This window comes from Camellia sinensis, chromosome 5 (assembly GCF_055761805.1).
Source record: "Camellia sinensis isolate YWXY chromosome 5, ASM5576180v1, whole genome shotgun sequence".
NCBI classification, from domain to species: domain Eukaryota; kingdom Viridiplantae; phylum Streptophyta; class Magnoliopsida; order Ericales; family Theaceae; genus Camellia; species Camellia sinensis.
Window position 1 is genome coordinate 42,087,845 of NC_138965.1, and position 23,948 is coordinate 42,111,792.

At 37.1% G+C, this 23,948-nt stretch overlaps 1 protein-coding gene across 1 annotated transcript; it reads left to right on the forward strand.

Moving 5' to 3' along the window:
* The first annotated feature begins 2,119 nt into the window (after nt 1–2,119).
* On the forward strand, nt 2,120–2,969 carry LOC145791369 (uncharacterized). Its single transcript, XM_082871719.1, has 2 exons — nt 2,120–2,248; nt 2,448–2,969. The coding sequence occupies exons 1-2, from the start codon at nt 2,120–2,122 to the stop codon at nt 2,967–2,969; spliced, it is 651 nt and encodes a 216-aa protein (XP_082727845.1).
* Nucleotides 2,970–23,948: the final 20,979 nt, after the last annotated feature.

Here is a 23,948-nt window from a genome sequence, read left to right on the forward strand (position 1 = left end):
TTGTCAAATCTTCAGTTGAATTTTTGCCAAAGATAGACTGTCTGCTGAATTTGTGTATGTATGAGAAATTTACTTTGCAGAGCCATGGTTTTCTATAATCCTTGAAATTTTATTCAGCAAGGAAGTATGGGGCGTGAAGGGCAGTCACACTCCCAAATATTTAAAAAATTTCTTTTTATACTAATAATTAGTAAGAAATTTTCAAATTAGAGTTTTCTGGATACATATAGAGGGTATCACCAAATAACAATGTACATCCTAGACGAAGAAAAGGCTGTATTCATCACTCCTAAAGGACTTTATTACTACAGAGTAATGCCCTTTGGACTGAAGAACGCAGAAGCGACATACCAAAGACTGGTCACCAAGATGTTCAAACATCTGATTGGGAGGACAGTGGAGGTCTACATTGACGATATGATTGTTAAAACCAAAAAACCTGGGAACCATCTGGCTGACTTGAAAAAGGTCTTTGACATATTGAGAACATATCAGCTTCGACTCAATGCCTCAAAGTGTGCATTTGGAGTTAGATCCGATAAGTTCCTGAGATATTTGGTAACCAAGAGGGTAATTGAAAGTGAGCCCAGATCAAATCAAGGCCATTCATGATCTGAAGAGCCCGACAACGGCGAAACAGGTCCAGATTTTGATCGACAAGGCAATAGCCCTGAATAGGTTCATTAGCTGAGGTTTGGATAAATACAAACCATTTTTTAGTTATTGAAGAAAGCCACAGACTTTCTATGAACAGAAGAATGCGAAGTCGCCTTGGCCAACTTAAAGAAGTACTCGACAACCCCACTAGTGTTGTCAAACCTAGTACGATAAGAAGAATTGTTCTTGTACTTAGCAATTTTAGACCACGCCGTGTGTGTCGTGGTCATCCGAGAAGAAAATGGTGAGTAGAAGGCAATGTACTAGATGAGCAAAACCCTAGCAAATGTAGAAACCCGATTTCTGCCTCTGGAGAAGTTAACATTGGCTCTGGTAATGGCCTCAAAAAAGTTGAACCACTACTTTTAAGCCTACAAGGTTATGGTGTCAATCGAGTATCCACTAAAGTTCTTGTTGCAGCACGGAGACCAGACCGACAGAGTAGCTCGATGGGTTGTAGTTCTAGGACAATATGACTTAGAATTCAGGCCGAGAACAACAATCAAAGGCCAGATTTTGGCCAACTTTGTGGTAGATTCTCTCCAAGCACGATCCTAAGGCAAGCATCGGTGAGTTGGGATGTCCAGGAAAGGAAGACAAAAACCAAATGGGGCCACGGAACCCCATGCTGGCAGAACAAAAGAATGGAGAAGAATGCTAAAATCTTACGATATTTACAACGGTGACTCCTTCTGCTTCTTTGTTGATGGCAGCTCAAACCGACAAGAAGCGAAGGCGGGAGTGGTGTTGGTATCACCAAATGGGCGAATGATAGAGCAGTCCATCCGTTTGGAGTTCAAGGCCTCAAATAACGAAGCAGAGTACGAGGCACTAAATGTTGGACTGAAATTGTGGAAGCTGACGAGGTGGTAGTCTTCTATGACTCCCAGCTCATAGTAAATCAAGCAAATGGTGAGTACATAGCCCGGGATGAGAGAATGATAGCCTATGTCAAGGAGGTTGTCAAGTTGTTAACATATTTCCAAAGTTGCCGACTGCAGCAGGTTAGTTGAGATGATAACAACCATACCGACACACTGGCTAACCTCGCCAGTGTAATAAAGTCGGGTAAGGCAAGGACAATAATGGTGGATTACCTGTCAGGCCCCAGTATAAAGCCCCTAATAACAGAGTATGAAGCAATATGTGTAGAGATGGGTCCAAGCTGGATGGATGCCATAGTTTTGTTCTTCAGAGATGGCAGGCTGCCAGCAAATAGAAAGGAAGCGCATGAGATCAGATTGAAGTTGGCTAGGTTTTGTCTGTCAGCAAAGAACTATTTGTACATGAGACTTTCACTAGATCTCTTCTGTGATGTGTGCATCCATCATAGGTAGAGGACTTTCTGTACGAGATCCATGAGTGGAAGCCATGCTAGGGGCAGATCGCTGGCCCACAGGGCCATATCTCAGGGATACCGGTGGCCCTATATGCAAAAGGATGCTGAAGCCTACGTAAGGAAATGCGAGAAATGTCAAAGGTTTACACCTTTGATATACCAGCCAGCTGCAGATCTGAATCCAGTATCCAGTTCCTGACCATTTGCCCAGTGGGACATGGATCTTGTAGGGCAACTGCTCCAGGTGACTGGGTAGAGAAAGTTCCTACTGGTAGCAACTGATTACTTTATGAAATGGGTAGAGGTTGAACCGCTAGCCAAAATTCGAGATGTGGACATGAAGAATTTTCTTTGGAAGAATATCATTACCAGGTTTGGCATCCAAAGAGCCATTGTGGCAGACAATGACACCTAGTTTGACAGTAAGCTGATCAAAAACTTATGTGCAAAGTACAAGATTAAGAACTACTATTCTACTCCTAGCTTCTCCCAAAACAATGGTCAAGCCGATGCATCAAATAAGACCATTTTGGATAGGATCAAGAAGAGGCTGGAAGCTGCCAAGGGCAAATGGGTAGAGGAATTGCCCAATGTCCTATGGGCATATCAGATTACGTCGAGAAGATCCATAGGAGAATCTCCTTTCGTCATTTCATATGGCACCGAAGCAGTCATTCCACTGGATATCGGCATCCCTAGAATCAGAACCCAGGGAGTAGAGAACAAGACAAATAAGACATTATTTGCCCGAGATCTTGATCTAATAAAACAAAGAAGAGAAAGAGTAGCAATTCGGCTGGGGGCATACCAGCAGCAGCTTGCTAGGGCATACAATAAAAAGGTCAACACCAGGGATATTCATACTGGGGACCTCATCCTAAGGAAGGTTGTCAGCAATAAGAAAGATCCTAAGGAGCAAGCTTGGCCCAAACTGGGAAGGACCATATCACATCATCTCGGTCGCAGGCACTGATGGCAAGGAGTTGCTAAGACCCTAGAACACCAGCAATTTGAAGTTTTTCTACCATTAATTTCTGTTTTTCAAGTTTGTCTTTATGTAAAGGCTTATTAGCTGAAGTATTAATGAAATACTAGCTTGATTTTGTCTTACAAAAATGTTGTTGAAATTTGTGGGATGAGATTGAAAAGTCTTAAGGAGATGTTCCTATGGTAAACATAACGATTAATTTAGACTTGCCATGACGGCAGAGTTGAACTAAGCCAGCGATGTTTCAGCATGGAACATGACGATTAACTTAGACTTGCCACGACGGTAGAGTTGAACTAAGTTAGCGATGTTTCAGTATGAAACTTGACGATTAACTTAGATTCGCTATAATGGTGGAGTTGAACTAAGTCAGCGATGTTTTGACATAAAACAAGGCGAGACTAGCCATGATTTGGTCAGGGTGTAAGAAAAGCCGAGGTAAATAAGTATTCTCGGTGCACTAAGGTTAAGTCTTAAGTGCTTTGTTTGGGCAGCCAAACATGACAACCTCGGTCAAGAATGTCTAAGTAAGACTTAGGCGGTAACTAGGTGATGCGTCCTTAATGTGAACATAATTGGTACTTAGGTTCACATTAGGGGACAGGAAATAAGAATGAGCATAATACTTGTGAAAAATTTTGAAAAATTTTACAAGTTGAAGTTAGCCGAGGTAATTGAATGAAGGGATACTCGAGGTATTTGTAACGCCCCAAATTTTTGAAGCATCAAGGGAAATTAAATAAACAAAATAACTTAGGCCTTGTTTGACAACGTCACTTTTTAGCCTAAAAGTTTTTTTAAAAAAAGTCACTAAAAAAATCAAAAAGCCAACAACTTATACAAAAAAGTCAAAGGTTTCATTTTCTCTCTACTTTTTGCATATCTTTTCATTAAAAATCAAAAAGTCATCCTAAACATATAAGTTTTTTTACATCATATTTTAGTCAAAAAGTCAAAAAAAATATTAAAAAAGCCTGTTCTCAAACGAGGCCTTAATAAATCAAAAAGTTGACATCTTAATAAGACATTCCAACTCTCGTCCATGACCAAAGGTTCAAATAACATTAAATAAAAACTTAAAATTATCCAAATATAACATCAAAAGAAATTATAAAGTCCTCAATAACTAATACATAAGAGAATAAAAGTTATTGGGCTCTTTTTTGATAAATCCTATTTGTAACTGTTTTATTCCATAAAACCCAAACTATTTTTGAATATTCCATTAGGTCTATTAATTGTAAAAGGACGAAACAACCCTCCTCCGCGTCTCCCGTGTCTAATCCATTCTGAAAACCCATTCTTATTCAAACTATTCAATCCACAAAATTTCCAACACAAAAACTGATCGTCGACCCCAGATTCATAACACCTCACCGTAACCCTAGATTCACATTGCCTCACCATCGTCGTCGTCGTCCACTGTCCACCATCGACCCCAGATTCCTCTTCATCTCACCGCTGCGAAGGTTTACATCGGAATGAGGGTGCTTCGTCGTTCCAAAATTCCTGTCGTTGGATTGAGTTTATTTCATTGACTGAGTGTGGTCCATACCCACCCACCATGAGAAACAAAAGTAAGCAATACCATTCCACCTTCTGCTTTTCAATCATAAAGTGAACACCGATGTATACATTTACATTGCCCTATAACTGTTGTTGTTTTCGGAATTGAATTTGTAAATATAGATGATGTGAACATTTACATTACTGTTCATTACTGGATAAACTTACATTAGTAGACACTGATGTGAACATTCGCATCAGTGTATAATGATGTGAATGTTCACATTACTGTCACTGTTGATATTATTGATTGTTGATGTCCATAAAACCCCCAATCTCCACTCAACAATGTCATGGAATATGATGTAAATATTCACATTGTGACATCAATGTCAACTTGTTGGTGTTGTTGGGTGTTGTTTGGTGCTGTTGGTTCCATCTTCTATTTTCAGCCAATTATATGTTCTTATTTGAACAAACAGGTCTTTCCCGTGGATTTGATGGCAAACGAAAGAGAGGGGAACCGCGTGCCAAAGGCAAACCTGATCAAACAGCTGGTCTTGAAGAAGTGAACATGAAAAAGGTTAACTACCGGTCAAATATAACTGGATTGGTGAAATTGTTGAAGAATACAAAATTTACAAGTAGTCAATTGAAGTGCCTTAGAAAAACACCGGTTTGGGCCTTATTTGATTGCTTGACCAGTAATGAAGTCGACCTCAACCATTGCGTGAAATACGATGATGTCATTGTACGTATAGTGCAGACATTCAAGCCATCTAGTGGGAGGTTTTACATCGGGGATAAGAGCATTCAAATTTTTAGAAGTGATGTATCACTTATTTTTTGGGTGGACTGCGACACCAAGTCAATGGACCTCTCTTATGGTGCAAAACAACGACCAGCATCACACACTGAATGTGCAAGGATGTTAGTCGATTAAGTGCTGCCAAAATACGAGAAATTCTGAACGAAGCATTAAAGGGCATAAAGAAACAAGACAATGAAGAGGTCGCAAGATTAGTTTGCATGTATGCATGCGTCAAACTGTTCTTTTCTACGTCCGGAGAAACAATTGGATGGGCTTTCTACTCATACATGGACCCATTAGACAACATGATCGAGTATGACTGGGCTGAGAGCATCCGGGTAACCCTGATGGGTTCAGTGGGCCAAAACTGGAGAAAACCAGGACGAGTCACCGAATGTGTTATGTTGTTAATGGTAAATCTCATAAAACTTATTCTATGTTTAATATGAACATTTACGGGGTTTGCCCACTCTGATGTGAATGTTCACATTACTGGGCAATGGTGTGGAAGTTGACATCAGTGATGTAAACATTCACATTAATGTTCAGTAATGTACAAACACACATTAGTAGACACTGGTGTAAATATTCACATCAGTGTAGATTGATGTAATGTTAGCACCAAAACAAATGTGGAACATTCACATTACTGATGTGAATGTTCACATTACTGGGCAATGGTGTGGAAGTTGACATCAGTGATGTAAACATTCACATTACTGTTCAGTAATGTACAAATATACATTAGTAGATACTGGTGTAAACATTCACATCAGTGTAGATTGATGTGATGCTAGCACCAAAACAAATGTGGAACATTCACATTACTGATGTGAACATTCACATTATTAGGCAATGGTGTGGAAGTTGACATCATTAATGTGAACATTCACATTACTATTCAATAATGGATAAACACATATTATTAGCCACTGGTGTAAACATTCACATCAGTGTTAATTGATGTGAACATTCACATTACTGCCACTGGTGTAAGCATTAACATCAGTGTTAATTGATGTGAACATTCACATTAAAGGCCACTGGTGTAAACATTCACATCAGTGTTATTTGATGTGAACATTCACATTATTGATGTTTGTTATTTGTTTCAGTACTGGTTATGTGAGCATACAACAATCTTACAACCCCAGAACCCTAATACCATTCTGCGATGTGTGAAGTGGGACCTCACAACCTTACATACCAACATGAAGTCCATTTCTTTGGCTAAGCTTGGTTTAAATGAGGTAGAAGTGCAACCAAAAATATTGTGCCCATTCACATAGTGAGACAAGGAACTATGTAACTAACATAATGTCTCTAACTGCAGGTATATGGCGGCGAGCTGATGGCATCCCCAACTGAAGCAAAGATGTACCATCATACAAAATTGAATGTGGAGCCCAAACTTGAGGTTTTGTCAAGTGCACCAGCAAAGCAAGATGAAAGCAATGATGATGAAAGCAAAGACAGTCAACGCAGTGACGACAGCAATGGAATTTCTGGCGATGCAATGGACCTAAATGATGTTGGCCATGACATCAACACTAGCTTTAACACCTCCAATGCTGAGAGAGGTATCATCATAGTATAACCAAGTGAGCCGGACACTGTGGATGTACTTATAAAAGAAAACCAAAAAGCTTGGGGTCTCGTACGACAATGGGAAGCGAAATACAAACAGTTGGAAGAATCGTGGGAGTTAAGGGCAAGGGTGATTGCTGCCCTTGAAGCCAAACTATTTGACCAATCTGGCCCATCCAATATGGACATGGACATCAAGAATTACATGGAGTGGAAAGATACAGAAATTCAGCGGTTGACAAAGTTGGTCATCAACTTGGAATGTGAAAAAACAATTCTTCAAGACCTTTTTGATGATCAGTCCGTCCACATTATCACTCAAGTTGAAGCACAAAAGGCTCATAACTACCTTAAGAAGCATCTCATTGCAGCATTGGAACACATTATCAGCCCACCATCGAGGGTAAAGCGTATCAAGCAGAAAGTAAAGAAAGAGCACCGGTTGGATGAGTTTGAATACCCCAACTTGCTTGGTCAAAAGAAAGGGAAAGATGGAGCTGAAGAGCAATCCCATGTAGTCCAAATTGTACAAGATCTAGACAAGCATCCACAAAAAAAGCACCCAACAAAGTACAAGAAGTTAACCTTGAACAACAAACTGAAGGTTTGGGCCAACATGAGCAAACTCAACAAGCAGAAGGTCCAAAATTTGCACAAGAACGGCAGTGATGAGTAAGTGATCTTACATATCCCCAACTGAATTTTTTTTTAATGCTGATGTTAAGCTTCACATATGTACTTAATAGATTAGATCATTTCATAAATGTGCAATGTTGACATTAACGTTTTCTATAATCACAATGCACAGGTTGCTTGTGTGGCGAGGGGACTCAAAGACTAAAGACGTGTATTTTGATGACATCATATACATCATCAAGGAAAAATCAATAACCAACAACGTATGGCAATCGTAAATGTGTATAAAACACACACACACACTGAAAAGACACTGCAAATAATATACTGCCACCCCTCTGTTTGTGCAGGTGATAGATGCATATGGTGAAATTCTACTTGAACTACAAGGGCTAGTCAACCCAAGTTTGGAGGATTCGACATTCATCTTTACAAACACATGTTTGGTAACCATTTGGTTTGTTTATGTTTCATGTTGATGAGAATGTTCACATGAACAATATTTGATTTGCATGGTCAATAGATATCAATGTTCATCTCAGCATTATATGCTTATATTGTTAACTTAAATGATAAGCAGATGTGAATATTAACAACAACATAAAATGACAGGTCTGAACATTCATATTGACAGATGTGGACATTAACATCATTCGCAGTGAACATTATATACCTATTATGTTATGAACTTAAATGATACATAGATGTGAATGATAACAACAACATAATATGACAGGTGTGAACATTCACATCAGTAATACATTGTATGACTGTTTCACAAATTAACAGATGTGAACATTCACATCATTCACATTGAACATAGATATACAGATGTGAATGTTAACAACAACATAAAATGGCAGGTCTGAACATTCACATTGACAGATGTAAACATTAACATCATTCGCAGTGAACATTATATGCTTATTATATTGTTAACTTAAATGACACACAGATGTGAATGTTAACAACAACATAATATGACAGGTGTGAACATTCACATCTGTAATACATTGCATGACTATTTCACAAATTAACAGATGTAAACATTCACATCATTCACATCACTCATCATTAACAGATGTGAACATTCACATCATTCATATCGAACATTGATATAAATACTTGGTACATCATTGTATGCCCTTTATGTGCAGAAAGTCATGCAAGAGTACCCCTCCACAAGAGAAATAAACTGATTGATGTACATATCAAAGAGTATCAAGGCCAGAGATACTTCATCTTCCCAATACACGACAACTTCCATTGGACGATTGTTGTGTACGACGTGAAAGACAATGTATGGAGGCATTATAACTCGCTACGCCCAAGACCCAGCATACATGACCTATATATTGACAAAGCACAAATAGTGGTAAGTGGCTGACACATATAATACTTGTCATGATGTGTAATATTTGAACTTGGACATATGCACTATGTTGCTTGGTGCCTAATATGAAATTTCATTGTTGGCAGAGGGACTACTTCGAGACTTTGGTGCACAACATTGGACCATCATCACCATTATGGACCAAATTATCAAGCCAAAATACTTCACAACCAATCATATCAGTAGACATTTGTCCTCAGCAAGCATCAAATTCGTAAGCCTAAAATCGATTTGTACACATATTCCACATCCATTACACACATAAATTTCAAAATCTAACAAGAAGTTTGCATTTTCAGGGTGGATTGCGGGCGTGCAGTTTGTTACATCATGAAGGCGCATGTATATCGTGAAGAAATTGTTGACAGCCTAGATCGCTTTGAATGGTATCAAATAAGAGACTCATTAGTACACCTTTTTTTGAATCACAGAAAGACAGTGCAATGTCAAAACCTATAGGTGGGGGGTGTCTACCTATCACTGTTACCCAAATCTATTATCCACATTTAAGACAATTTAGTGCCAATAAATTTGACATATTGGAGCAGACTAGCTTAATTGTAAATCAAGTTTATATCACTACTTGTATAGATATTTTTTAGTCAATATATGTGTATGCATTTTGAGGCCTATTTTGTGTTGGTCATGCACATTGAGATTGTATTTTCTTTTTCTTTTTTGACACATGACATGATGTGAATTTTCACATCACAGAATGATCATACACTTTCTTATGTTTTAAAGCCATACTACATGGATGTGAATATTGTTTAAAGTGTTATTGTAACACAATATAACATGTGTGAATATGATATTTCTTAACATATAAGTCAATATTTACAACTAATAATTTGATGATGTAAATATTCACATCGTAATTTTTGATTATTTGAATGACAGCAACGATGTCAATATTCACAGCACGCCCATGCATGCATCATAATATGCACAAGAACATCTAATTTTTGCTAGCAACAAACACTGACAATTACATTTTGTAATGCATATATGAATATTCACATCTTCTGAGTTGATGATGTGAATGGTTACATTGATGTAAGCGTTCATGTCATCTACTTTGATGCTGTCAACGGTAACAAGAATGTGAATATTCACACCACAAAAATGTTTAAAAGTTCAACCCATGTGCAATTATTTACATAATGTGATTATATTACACAAGTGTGAATGTTAACATCATGTATTCATCCAAACACAATAACAAAAATGTCAGTTTAGTACCTTAAAAAATTAAAAATAAAACACAAATCAAATACTAATGCATTATTATGTTTGCCAATGCAACGTAATCTTATTGCAATACAATGTGTGCTAACATAACACAATCTTATTTCAACAATCAATACAAGAATCCCATGTAAAACACAATGTTGAAATAAAAAATGTACACCCTATATCGGCTCCTTGCATGATTTTCGATTGTGGCTTCCCAACTTATCACATCTCCCGCACCTTATTTGTTTCAGTTTCTCACCCCTTGATGGGATTCTATTCTTTTTCGGCATTTCGGGTGGTCTTTTCACAGTTGGTGGGTACATAGTGAAGTCCCTGAGATCAAAAGGCGGCTTTTCCACCGATGGTATAGGGAATATAGCACCCAAATAGGCTGCACGATATGTCTGTACATGAAAGTAATGTTTCACACAATCATTGAGATTGTAGCGGCTCTTCTGAATAGTAATAAGAGCATGGTCACTTGGGAATCCGTTGATTTTCCATTTGAAGCAAGAACATGTACGCCTCACAACATCAACTGTAACAGATGGTATCGAATGAACTTCAAACACATCCTCATTGACTTTGCTAACTTGCCAAGACCTGTTGTCATTGAACGAATCCATAAGCATTGTTTCGAATGCAGGACAAATAAGCTCATTCTATTTGTTTGCTTGGTCACGCTGTGCAGATATTTGCCGCATCAACTGAGTACAAATTGTGTCCGCCATTTGAGTGATAGGAAGATTACGTGCTTCTCTAATCCAGTTATTAAATGTAGGGGTGTCCGCGGTTCGGTTTAGGACGGTTTGCGGTTCGGTTTGGACCCGCCCGCATCTATGCGGTTTGGGAAAAAATCAACCCGCAACCGCCCGCAATGCAGTTTGCGGTTTGTGCGGATAGGGTTCGCGGGTGTGAGGGCGGTTGCGGGCGGTTTGCGGATTGAACTTTTTTTCCAAAAAATTATTTTTAAACCTTTTTTTTCTCCCATTTTGTCAATCTTTATTTTGAACCTTTTTTCTCATATTTTCTAAAATGCTCTAACATTAATAATTAATGAACTAAAACTTATAAAAAAAAAACTTATAAAATAAAAAACACAACAAATTCAATTCATAACCTAAACAAATCATTCAAAATCTACATTCTATCATTAACTTGCATTCATCCTATCCTACATTCATCATTCATAATCCAAATAAGAAAATCCTACATTAAAAATTAAACATTCATCCTTCCTAACCCAAAAAAAAAAAAAAAGAATAATAATTCTTCATTAGCTTACATTCATCCAAAATGCCAAAAAAAAATAAAAATGCATTAAGTTACATTCATCCAAAACCAAAACGCAATTAAAAAAAAAATATATTGTCAAACTTAAACTTCATTCAATACAAACCCATGAAATAAAATTGAAACACTTCTAAAATATCAAACTTCATCTTCATGAATCACATCCAATTCAAAGAAAAGATGGACGGTTAGATTTGGTTTGGAAGAAAAAAAAAATTTAAATTAAATTAAATTAAATGCGGGCGGGTTGGGCGGGTACGGTTCAAACCCGCAACCCGCCCGCAACCCGAAATTCATATAAAATCCAAACCGCACCCTACCCTAATGTGTTTGCGAAACCGCCCACATGCGTGCGGTTCGGTTCGGGTAGGGCGGTTTGGGCGGGTCGGATGACCCTATGCCCAGCCCTAATTAAATGACTCCGCCGCATTGGATTTCATCTCCCCATAACGCATGCCCCTGCACAATATCACAAACATTGTACAATACGGAATTTAACAGGTCTGAACATTCACATTGACAGATGTGAACATTAACATCATTCGCAGTGAACATTATATGCTTATTATGTTGTTAACTTAAATGATAGACAGATGTGAATGTTAACAACAACATAATATGACAGGTGTCAACATTCACATCTGTAATACATTGTATGACTGTTTGACAAATTAACAGATGTGAACATTCACATCATTCACATCATTCATCATTAGCAGATGTGAACATTCACATTGAACATGAAACACAATTGGACGATTGTTACCATTCTAAATTGAAAATTCACATCGCTACCATTCTAAACTTGACAAATGGAACACTTTAGGAAACTATTATTACGTGAAGTATGAATTTGCCCAATGTTTAGGTGCCAAGTCATTGAAAAATTATGTGCTCGTTGTTTACCCTCCTCTTTTAATTTTGCAAGCTTTTCATGGAACTCTACCACAGTTGGCTCGTAAGCACAGTCACCCAAACTACTTACTAGGTGATCCCTAAATCCATTATCAATTCCTTTCATCTGGTTTCTTAAATTGCTCTTCAAGTGTTGTAAGCAATAACCGTGATGAGACGATGGGAACACCTTTGGCATAGCTTCTAACAGACCAAGATTACGATCCGAAATAAAAGTAATCTGGCGCTTACCATCAACAACCTTCCCAAGTTCGTGCAAGAACCATGACCAATTGGCTGTGGTCTCTGAATCAACAATCGCAAATGCAACAGAAAATAAACTTACAACACAACACCAATACACAACTGTTCACAATATTCCAAAGTGAATAGAAAACAATATAAACGAAACAGGTCATGTGAATGTTTATATCTACATTGCCTTATTACTATTGTTATTTTTGGATTTGGGTTCGTAAACATCAATGATGTGAACATTCACATTAACGACCATTAATAATTCATTGTTGATTGTTGAGTCATTGATAATGTGAACATTTACAGTACTGTTCATTATTGGGTAAACTGACATTAGTATACACTGATGTGAACATTCACATCAGTGTATAATAATTTCAATGTTCACATTACTGTCATTAGCAAACACAGATGTGAACATTCACATCAGTTCATACTAATGTCAATGTTCACATTACTTATAATTTCTCAATCACTCATATTTTGTTGCTGTTCACATCAATATGTATTGATGTAAACATTGACACTAGTGTAAATGTGGAACACACTGTGTAATCGTCTGTCATTTGTCCAGACTATGCTGTACAATGTAAATATTGACATGAATAGACAACTAAAAAAAATACTAACTATTGTTTCCATCTTTCGCCGTTGCTGCAAGTAGCTGACCTTTTGTACTTTCCTTTGAGGAATGTTCCATCCAGGAGTAATAAAGGCCGATAAGAATTGAATCCAGAAAGACACGCAGCGAATGATACAAAGAAACAACAAAACTGTTGACTACTCGCATCATGGTCAATATTGACATAACTCCCCAGATTGTACCGCATCACAGCATCCGAATACCACCGCAGCTGGTCAAACGATAATGAGTAATCTCCATGAATACCAGCTTTTTCTTTCTCCACACCCAACCATACGATATGGTAACTCACATCTAGCCCATAATCCCTCTTCAAAATAGTCACCACCTCACACGGCCGAGTCAACGGCTTGTCCCTCACAAATTTCAGATATGGTAATTGACACCAAATCCGAACTAACTCGCGGATTCTTCGATGTTCGGACATCCGTACCACAACTATGCACATCACTAAACCGCTTGATGTAGAAAAAACCATTTGCTCGTTGTGCTCTACAATGTATAGCCCACAAGCAGTCTCTCTCCTCACGCATCGCACACATAGCAGTAACTCTTGTTGTCTCGTTCTTGACATACGTAAACTGAAACCCACATTGGATGGCATACTTACATAAAACATCACGAAATTCTTGTGCACCTCCAACAAACCGTTGTCCCACATGCGTAATACCATTTGCCCAAGGGGCTGACAACAACACCTTCTCCTTATGGTGGCAAAATCTCCGTAGTGCATCAATTTCTTCCTCAACCCCCACACGTAGCAATCCCGAGCTACTTGACTGACCAATATCACTTTTCAACTCAACAACAACTTCTACATGTTGTGCCCCCATTGATTTAGCAAGCAATAATATGTTCTGAAATTCTTCCTCATTGTCCAAATCACACCTATTAATCCCAGGTAACCGACAGAACAATGAAATAGAACCAGCAAACAACTTTCCTCATTTTTCACATAAACAGTCCACCAAACGCGAATAACACAATGCGCGGACAACATTTATTACAGTTGTACTGCAAATATATATACACACCAACATCATAAAGGTATCCAGCTCCTGTAAAAACACAACAATCAACAATAATCCAAAACGATATGAAAATTCACATTGTGCAAAAATTAGATAACTACGTGTACAATTCAAGTGTTAAATCTATAATTCACATTAACAAGATGTGAATATTCACATTGATACATATACTCTGAATTATATCACCCACACAGAGCCTCATTAAGCAAACATCAAAGTAAGTGAGAACATCTACATTCTTCACATAATATTAACACGATGTAAATATTTACATTGATATACATACTATGAATTATATCACTCACACAGAGCCTCATTAGGCAAACATCAAAGTAAAATGAGAACATCCACATCCTTCACATAATATTAACACGATGTAAACATTCACATTGTTCCATATACTCTGAATTATAGAACATCCACATTCATCACTAATTTGATGACCTCCCCTCCACAGGACCACGATGTAAACATTCACATTGATCCATATACTCTGAATTATATCACTCACACAGAGTCTCATTAAGCAAACATCAAAGTAAAATAAGAACATCCACATTCTTCACATAATATTAACACCTTCAAATTCGTCATCTTCACTTGAAAATCACCGAACCAGACTACAACAACAACAATGAAACCCTAGCACATCAAAGCCTTAGAACGAGCATGCAAGATAGAAACGTATCCATCTGAATTAGAATGATGATAAAAAGAGTAAAGATAGAACCTGCCAAAACTGAATCAACGAAATCACAAGGAACGTGTTATGTATTAACACAGTATATATATATATATATATATATATATATATATAAGGGCATAATAGTCCAAGTAAAAATATTAGTAAAATGGACTTTATGGAATAAAAAGAAAAGTATATGGGACTAATCAGGTTATAATATTCCTTTGTGGACCTAATGGGTTATAACAACTCTAAGATGTATTTATCAATAAAAATCCCAAAGTTATTTGACTCTAGTCATGGTTTCAAGTCAGTTAAGGCCCTATGTGTAACGTCCCCAGCACCAAGTGATATTGTCCGCTTTAGGCCGGGTTATTACCGAAGCATCACCTCGACTCCTCCCGGTTTTGTTTTCCCCTGGAAAAGGCCTCACTTGGGGGAGGGAGGTTCGTAGGCTTATAAGGCACTACCTCTCCTCCAACCTAATCGATGTGGGATTCGCCTTAAGGAGCAGTACGCTAGGGCGCACTCTCCCCCTTATGGACTCAGCGTCCTCGCTGAGGAACGCCGAGGTTTGCCCCACCACCGACACTGGCTCTGATACCACTGTAACGTCCCCAGCACCAAGTGATATTGTCCGCTTTAGGCCGGGTTATTGCCGAAGCATCACCTCGGCTCCTTGCGGTTTTGTTTTCCCCTGGAAAAGGCCTCACTTGGGGGAGGGCGGTTCGTAGGCTTATAAGGCACTACCTCTCCTCCAACCTAATCGATCGCCCACATCGATTAGGTTGGAGGAGAGGTAGTGCCTTATAAGCCTACGAACCTCCCTCCCCCAAGTGAGGCCTTTTCCAGGGGAAAACAAAACCGCGAGGAGCCGAGGTGATGCTTCGGCAATAACCCGGCCTAAAGCGGACAATATCACTTGGTGCTGGGGACGTTACACTATGTTAGCGTCAACTCCATTTCAGCTTCAATTATTTCCTCTCCAAAACTTGTCATAAAACGCCAGGGCAACAAAACATATGTCATGAGTTTCGCAACACAATAAGAAAACAAAACAAACCTACCTTTTTTTTTAAGAGAAAAATAATGAGATTATAAGCATGAGATACCAATACAATTGTAAATATAAATTAAAACCATTAAAATGATTTCAATAATTTTAATAAATTAGGTGATGCTCAAAATCTCACCAAAGAGATTTAACTTACCAATTACTAAGCCATGACCATGGTTAATTTGAAACCCCTCTGGTTAAATATTTAAATGTTACCAATCATAACTACCAGGTGTAGCTCGACTTTTCGTGCTCCTTTCGGAAGACGATAAGCCCTACAGTTCGGACTCCCGTGGTTCTGAATCTGATTCCACAAGTGCAATATGAAATAGATGAACACTAAAGAGTCCAAATTTGGCAAATCTTTTGAAAAATCAATTTTGAAACGAAATGTCAAAAATGGGCTGCTTTGCCAGATACAGAGTCACCACCTAAATATTTTTGAGAAACTTAGGAAACCCGTGACTCGTGCCAAAGGCCACTTATCCATCATCACCAAGATTGTCTTGGCTCGGGAACTTAGGTACGAGAGGGGAAGGTCATGAATTGAGTACCCCCGCTCGCCCGATCAAAGATTTGCCTCTACTAATCATGATATGATTCTTATTTACATTATATGCTCTTATTCCGATGTTATATTACTATGTGACTTACACAAGTATAGACTAATTTTTGCAAGAATTGGAACATTTGATTTCATGTTTGTTTGCAAAATTGTTTTGAATATGTACCACTTGAAAAAATGATTGCATATGAACATTACTCAAATTATTCCAATTCAAGCAATTAGCCTTCATCCATAGGCATTCAAACAGTTATAGCATTTAAGCAATTAGCCTCATGGTAATCATGTTATACATGGCAACAATCACATGCATGCGATATGCTAGAGTAAAAAATGCTCACCTCGTACTCCAAGGCAAGCCAAAAGAAAAAAAAGAGTCAGAAAAAATATATGATCCTAACTAATGCAATATGACTAATGCAATGCATGAAATAATGCAATTAATAGGCTCGGCTACTACATGGAATATGAATCAATTTGATAGCATGCAGTCTAAGCACATATTCAAAGAGGCATTTATCTAACGATGCAAGTTAGAATAATGTGCCAAGCCTTAATGCATGCAATACAAGTGGATGCAAACACAAGAGATGCTAAACAAAACATGATGCCCTAAACTAACCATTACAAGTAGGTAAATAAAATGGAGAAAGACATGGGGTTGGAAGACATACACCTTATTACAACATTTGCACCCTCACGCAGGAGGATCCGAATAAACTAGCTAGCTAAGCTAATTATTATGAATTACAAAATGAAAGAAATAATTAACTAAGCTAGCTAATTAATTATTACAACAAATTAACTAACTAATTAATTAATAACAAATCAAAACGAATTAATTAATTACAAATTAACTAGTTAAATATTAATACAAAGTTTAGAGAAGCACTAAGCTAACTACTCTAACTACTCCACCTTGGGAAACAAGGAATGCTCATGCATGCGCGGACTTCCACCCGAAAAAACCATTGTTCTGCTGCTAGATGCCTCTGTTGCACAATAGAACACTTGCACTATTTTCCACCTCAAAACCAACTCTGCTTTGCTAGAAAATGTACATTGCTGGATTTTGCAAAGGTGGCCGGCATGCTAGAAGTGGTGGCCTGCCGGTCACAAATGATGGTCTGTCGGCCACTGATGCCTAGTTTTCCTGCTGCAACAGAGAGCAAACAGAGCAAGCACAGGGTATTCTCAAGGGTTGTTTGCACAACTTACTCCTCCTTATTATCAAACAGCTCTAAGGAGTAGTAAACTTGATTTACAAACCATCAATCGATTCAATTTCATTACATGATGGCCTATGAACCAAAAGGTGCAAGCTCAATAAATGCAACAAATAAGACTCTCAAACCTCCTCCCTATCATGGATTGATCAAGGGAAATGGTTGACAATGACTTTTGAACCATTTTCATCGTTAATGAGTATGAAACAACTCAAGACTCAAGGTTCAATTAATGTCCGATTGAACCCAAACCAAGTTATTATCTTGCATTATTTTAGTCTAAGTTTTATTGTTCCATTTTGATTACCAACTATTCTTTAATTCATTAAGTCCAAAGGTGAGGTTTAAGTCCTCTAATGGAAAGAAGCATTAAACCAAGAGTTGTTTTAGGCATGAGAGAAGTGTCATGCCGTTGATAATAAACCCCTAAAGGGATTAAACCATTAAGCACAAGACCTCAATCTCATGCTTTAAACAAGTGACTAGTTTGAACCAACTTTCAAAGCAAAGCAAAAGCCAAGAAAGGAAGGAGGTTGCAGAAGTGATTAGGAATGAAAACAAGTATGGAAAACCATAAATAAATACTATCAACTCAAATAAGATGGTGGCTAAGGCCTAAAACACCAAACCTACGAGGACAATTAAACTACAAGCATGTAATACAAGGCTCAAATGCAATGAACAACCAAAAACAATCATAAAACAGTGCTAAACAAGTCCTAAAACATCCTGGAAGTAAGACAAAAAAAAAGTTAGAATAATAAGCTAAAACATAGAGCTATGTAAGCTAGTGAACAAGACACAAGAACGGGAGGCTAACCCCTCCAATTTTGGACTTCAAAACAAGTTTTTAGCCACCGAAATAACTCTGAAAATTAGTGTTTAAAAGCTCAAAAAAAGTTAAGGAAGAGATGGGAAACATAAATATAAAGGCTTAGGAGACAAGGTGTAAAGAAGGGTGGTTAACCTCTCTATCTTTAATAGCCTTAATCCACAAGCTTCAGCCCATAAAAAAAAGTTCAAAAATAGTTCAAAAATAGCAAGAAAAGATGAGAGAGAAGTAGTGTAGAGATGCTTAAAATTATACCTTTTGCAGCAAGGTTACTCTATTGTTCACAAATCACAAAGCTCACACTCTCAAGGGCTGAAATTTGGATTCAATAATCTCAATAAGGAGAGCTCCAATATTGGTTTAGGAAGTGTTTGGGTAAGGTGTGTGTGTTTCAAGATAGAGATAGAGAGAGAATTTCAAGTTTTGGAGCTTTTGGAAATTTTTGTAATCTAAAAACATGAGGAGAGGTCAAGTGTATATAGAAAAGCATGCTTCTCAGTCGAAAATATCTATATACAAACAGCTGGAGCTTTTGGGAGACAGTTGGCACAAAATATTTGGGCTTTTCACAAGTGGCCTGCCATCCACAAGTAGTGGCCTGCCGGTCACAAAAATCTATTTCTAGACCCGACTTCAAATGGGCATATCTCTTTTATCCAAACTTGATTTTAAGTGATTCTCGAGTCTAAATTGAAGCCCCAGAATTCTACTTTCCAACGTAGGTGGCCTCATATCTAAATTATAAGTGTGTAAAGAGATATGCCTATTTTAGTGAAGGTTGCTCATTTCTATCTTAACCGAATTGATGCCTAATTTCAAACGGCCATATCTCCCTCATCTGGACTCGGCTTTAGGAGATTCTTGAGTCTAAATTGAAGCTGCGGAAGTCCACTTTCCAATGGTGGTGTTCTCACAACTAAAGTCAAAGTTTACAAAGAGATATGCCTATTTTAGTGAAGGCTGCTTAGTTCTCCCTTAATGGTTTGATGTCCAACTTTTTCCCCAACTAGTTTTCTTCCCTCCCCTCCTATTTCTTTTAACTCCAAACCTCTAAATAACAGGTTTTAAATATTTTTTCAAAGAGTTCACTTCTCTTCCATTTATTTCCACTTTGTCCGTGCTTGGTTTACCAAAAAGTGCAACTTTTAAATGAAATGCGATCCTCGGAACATTGTAACAACATTTGAAAGAGAGGGTTTTAAGGCCTAAAATAGTTTGGTCAAAATGGGGTGTAAGGTTGGGATTTAGAAGCTCTTCTTGCTGAAGAAATCGAACGTTTGTACAGCGTAACTTTCATCATCGAGTGATCAACCTGAAGCGCCCAAGTCTTAAGGGCGATAAAAAATGGGGTGTCTATACCAGGGATGCCCATGTCCGGAGTTATATACCCAAGTAGTGGCATCCATGGTCTACCCCAAGAAAATGGCTTGCCAGGGGTATGTAACCTCCTTGTGTGCCACCTCCACATCCACTCTTATTTCAAAACTGAATACCGAAAAGGGTTCAAATAAGTCTTATGCCATCTTAGGGTTCGCGATACAATTTACATAAGAATTCTCAAAATCAGGGCTCACCCTGAACAACCGGTATTAACTGTCAACCTTCAATTTCGTACACTCTTTAAACCCAGGACTCACCTTGAACAACAGGTATTAATCGTCAACCGTTAATTTTGTACACTTTGTTGATCATTTTAATTAATTTTCATACTAATTACAAATTAGATCACAATCGATATTATACCATTTCAATACAATTTTTAACAAAAAATATCAACACATACGTTCTACACCAATCCATCAATGTTTATAAATTGTTGTGAACAATTTAATCAAGTCATGGTGTGAAATAATAATTTTAAATACTAAAATAAATCTCAACACACACATGAAGGGACTACTAATTTACAAGATTCAATTAAATAGACTAGGACAATACTTATTTTTAATCCTAATAAATAATTGAAGTAGTAATCTTGATTCTTTATCATTCTACCCAAAATTTTCAGAACATAATTTTTGTAGTTAAAATTATAAATAAATTATTTATACAATTCAAAAATTCATGTAATTATATGGCATATTCAACAAACATGTTATGGTCATTTTTCAGAAAGAATTTCCCAAAAATAAGTTATAAATGATTCTGTAAAATTTCAAAAAATTTCATGACACAGATTCGTCACATTTTCTTAAAATAATTCCACACTTAAATTTAATTCTATAATCTAAAAATTTATTATGAAGTTAGACTTCCCAAATTTCATTTTTTATTTAGAAAATACTAGATTTAGTTTAATATAGGATTTTTAATGATTTTTCAAATATGCAGTAAAATCTGTCTACAGTTTTAGATTTAATTAAAATTTCGTATAAATTCGTGCAAAACTAGAATAATTGGTACAAAAATTCCTAGATGAACTACACATTATTGCTAACAATTTTGTAGAAGAAATCATCTCAAAATTTTGAGCATAAAATTATCTAAAAATTTGTACAAGTTTCTAACAGATTGAAGCGTCATATAATCAAACCAAATAAAATCTTTAATCATCTCTTTAATGGCACAAACTACCCATGCAAGTCTAATTCTAAAATTATACCATGATTTTAAGGCTACTAATAAAAATAACCTTCAAATATTTAATATACAAATCACAAATTTACATACAACTATAAACAATATTTTATCTAAATTTTCAGGTATTTTAACATATGAACACAAATATGAAAATTTAACAATTAAAAGAATGAGAGGGTTGAGAGAGTTTTCTTACTATATTAGGTTGCTAACGATTTATCATCCGATTTTGATTTATGATTCTAATCGTAAGATGTGACCGTCTTGGCTCCATGATCTTCTTGCTAAAATTTCACATCAATCAGACACGATCTCACCGTTGATCTTCCGTTTGATTCTCTCAGAACTTTCAATTGTCGATCATCGTCTTAGACTCAGAATTTGCAAGATCTAACCAAAAATGGATTCTACACGTCGAAAAACCTTAGGGTGGTCATTCCTGAAGTCATAGAACCACTTAATTAACACAAATGTACTAGGTGCACTGTAGCACCATCTAAGAAACGCTGGATAAAATTCAGTTCATCTTCTCCCAACAGCCGCAACATGCCCGAACAGAGACCCAGAAATTTAGTTTCAAATTCACCAGTTCAAATACTTATATCTTTTTTGTCGTAACTCCGTTTTACCTTATTTTTACGTCATTGGATTTACCTCACGGCTTAGATTTTGTTTTACTCCTCACACGTCTCATTCTGTCTCTTTTTGCATGCCATTAGATCTCTAAAATTTGACCAAAAATAAGATTTTTCCTCCTGTCTTCGACTTTTCTTCGAACCATTTTTCGGACTCCATAACTTTCTTGATTCTTAATGGTCTTACTTCATTTTTTCGTTAATCTCTTCAACGTATTTCATACTTCATCTTACATGACCTAGTTTTCTCACTTCTTCTCAGAATGGATGGTTTTGGCATGCCGCAAGTAACCTAAAAACCAACTTTTAAAATTCAAAATAAACTTCTCTAACTTTGTTTCTTTCTCCACCATCTTCTTTTTCTTCACCTACAACACATTGTGAATAGTGGTTTTAGATGATAATGAAATTATGTGATGATGGTGGTGGCGGTTCGATGGGGTGACAGTGTTGGAGAAGTTCGCGGGTTAGTGGTTGGGTGGTGATGATATGGGTTAAGGTCGTAGCTAAAGAGGTTGGGAGGAGGAAGAAGAACAGAGAGAAAGAGAGTTTTGAGAATGAGAGGTGGAGAGAGAGAGAGAACCGAGAGAGAGAGAGAGAGAGAGAGAGAGAGAGAGAGAGAGATATGAAACAGGAAGAGAAGCAAAAGATGAAGAAATGTGAGGAAAAGTTAGGCTCAATTTATGGTAAAAATGAGGAAGAGCAAAAGAAGATAAAAAAAATGGAGAATTTTTTTTAAAAAAGGAAATTAAACCGCTGGTGGTATGACATCAGCATGTCCACCATGTTTTGTTTTGGTAATGATAACAGAGAGAGAGGTGCACGTGAAAGGTAAGAAAACATGGGGAGCAAACCCAACTTTTGATTAGGTTTTACTACATAAAATGTTACGTTTTAGTGTAATTTGGTTCGGAAAAAAATATAGAAAAATATAATAAAAATATCATAAGATTCAGAAACTAATGTAAAGTAAAAAATATTTTATTTTATTTTATTTTGAACAAATTTTCTGAATAATTATTAAATTCAAAATATTGTGAATAATTATATAAAAAATTAAAAAAATATATTATTTTTATTATATAAAAATATGGTGTTTCACAGTATTTCTATCCGAGATAACCAACCAGGTTGTTAGACTTTGAAGGGTGAAGTCTTGCCAGAAGACAGTTAATACAAGTGAAGAAATTGTAAAAATTTAATAAGAAATTTTTATATGTGCAATTCGGTTGAGATAATTAACAATAGTTGTTATCCGAGATGATTAATCAGTTCTAATCTGAGATGTGGATGTATCTGAGGTCTTAGGATCCGAGGTAAGGAACCAAGTTGTTAGACTTGGAAAAACAAGAAAAATTCTAAGTGTGAAAAAATATGCAAGGCATAAAGGAAAGGTAGTGAGCGTATATGAAAGTGACATTCAACACTTAGAAGAAAAGAAAAGAAAAGGCTTGTATTGAAAAAAGATAGCTTGTTCAAGTACATAAATAGGCACTTCAGCTCGACAAAAGCAAAGGCGTTACAATTGTTCAAATGAAAGAAGAAACAAAAGTACAATCAAAAGAAAAAGAAAAACTTGTAAGCATCAGTGTGATCTTTACACTGTGCAACCTTGGCAATTGGCATTGTTTCAACCTCAGTAGATAGTTGGGCAGACTTCTTAGCCGTGATCTCGACGTTAATCTCCATGAGGGTTTTATCTAAACTCTTCTCGACCATATGAACTTCGACGTTAGAAGTGACTTTGGGAGAGGCACTCTTGGAGACCTCATCCCTATCCTCTTGAGTTAAGTCTAAGACTTGATCATTCAAGGTAGGGGACTTGGGGTTAGCAATAACCTCAGCCATACCGGTTTTTTCGGCCTCGGTATCTTCATTATCAGCGTTAGCCTCCTTTTCGACCTTAGATTGATTAGGCGAGGAGGGAAATGGCACGTTGAGTCAGCCAATGGTGCGGAGAGGCAAGTCCTCAGGGACAGACAACTCCTTTAGGGCCGCCATCCAACTGAGATAATAACTTTTGTTGCAGGCTAGGTTAACTTGGCTCTTATACTGATCTCGAATGTCGGCTTAACCCTCATCGTAGGCCTTCTCGT

Bases quoted from the DNA above. Each gene is read 5' to 3' on its own strand.
- LOC145791369 (XM_082871719.1), top strand. From the start codon at position 2,120: ATGCGAGAAATGTCAAAGGTTTACACCTTTGATATACCAGCCAGCTGC. The intron at 2,249-2,447 runs GTAGAGAAAGTT...TTATGTGCAAAG, and splicing joins CAACTGCTCCAGGTGACTGG to TACAAGATTAAGAACTACTA.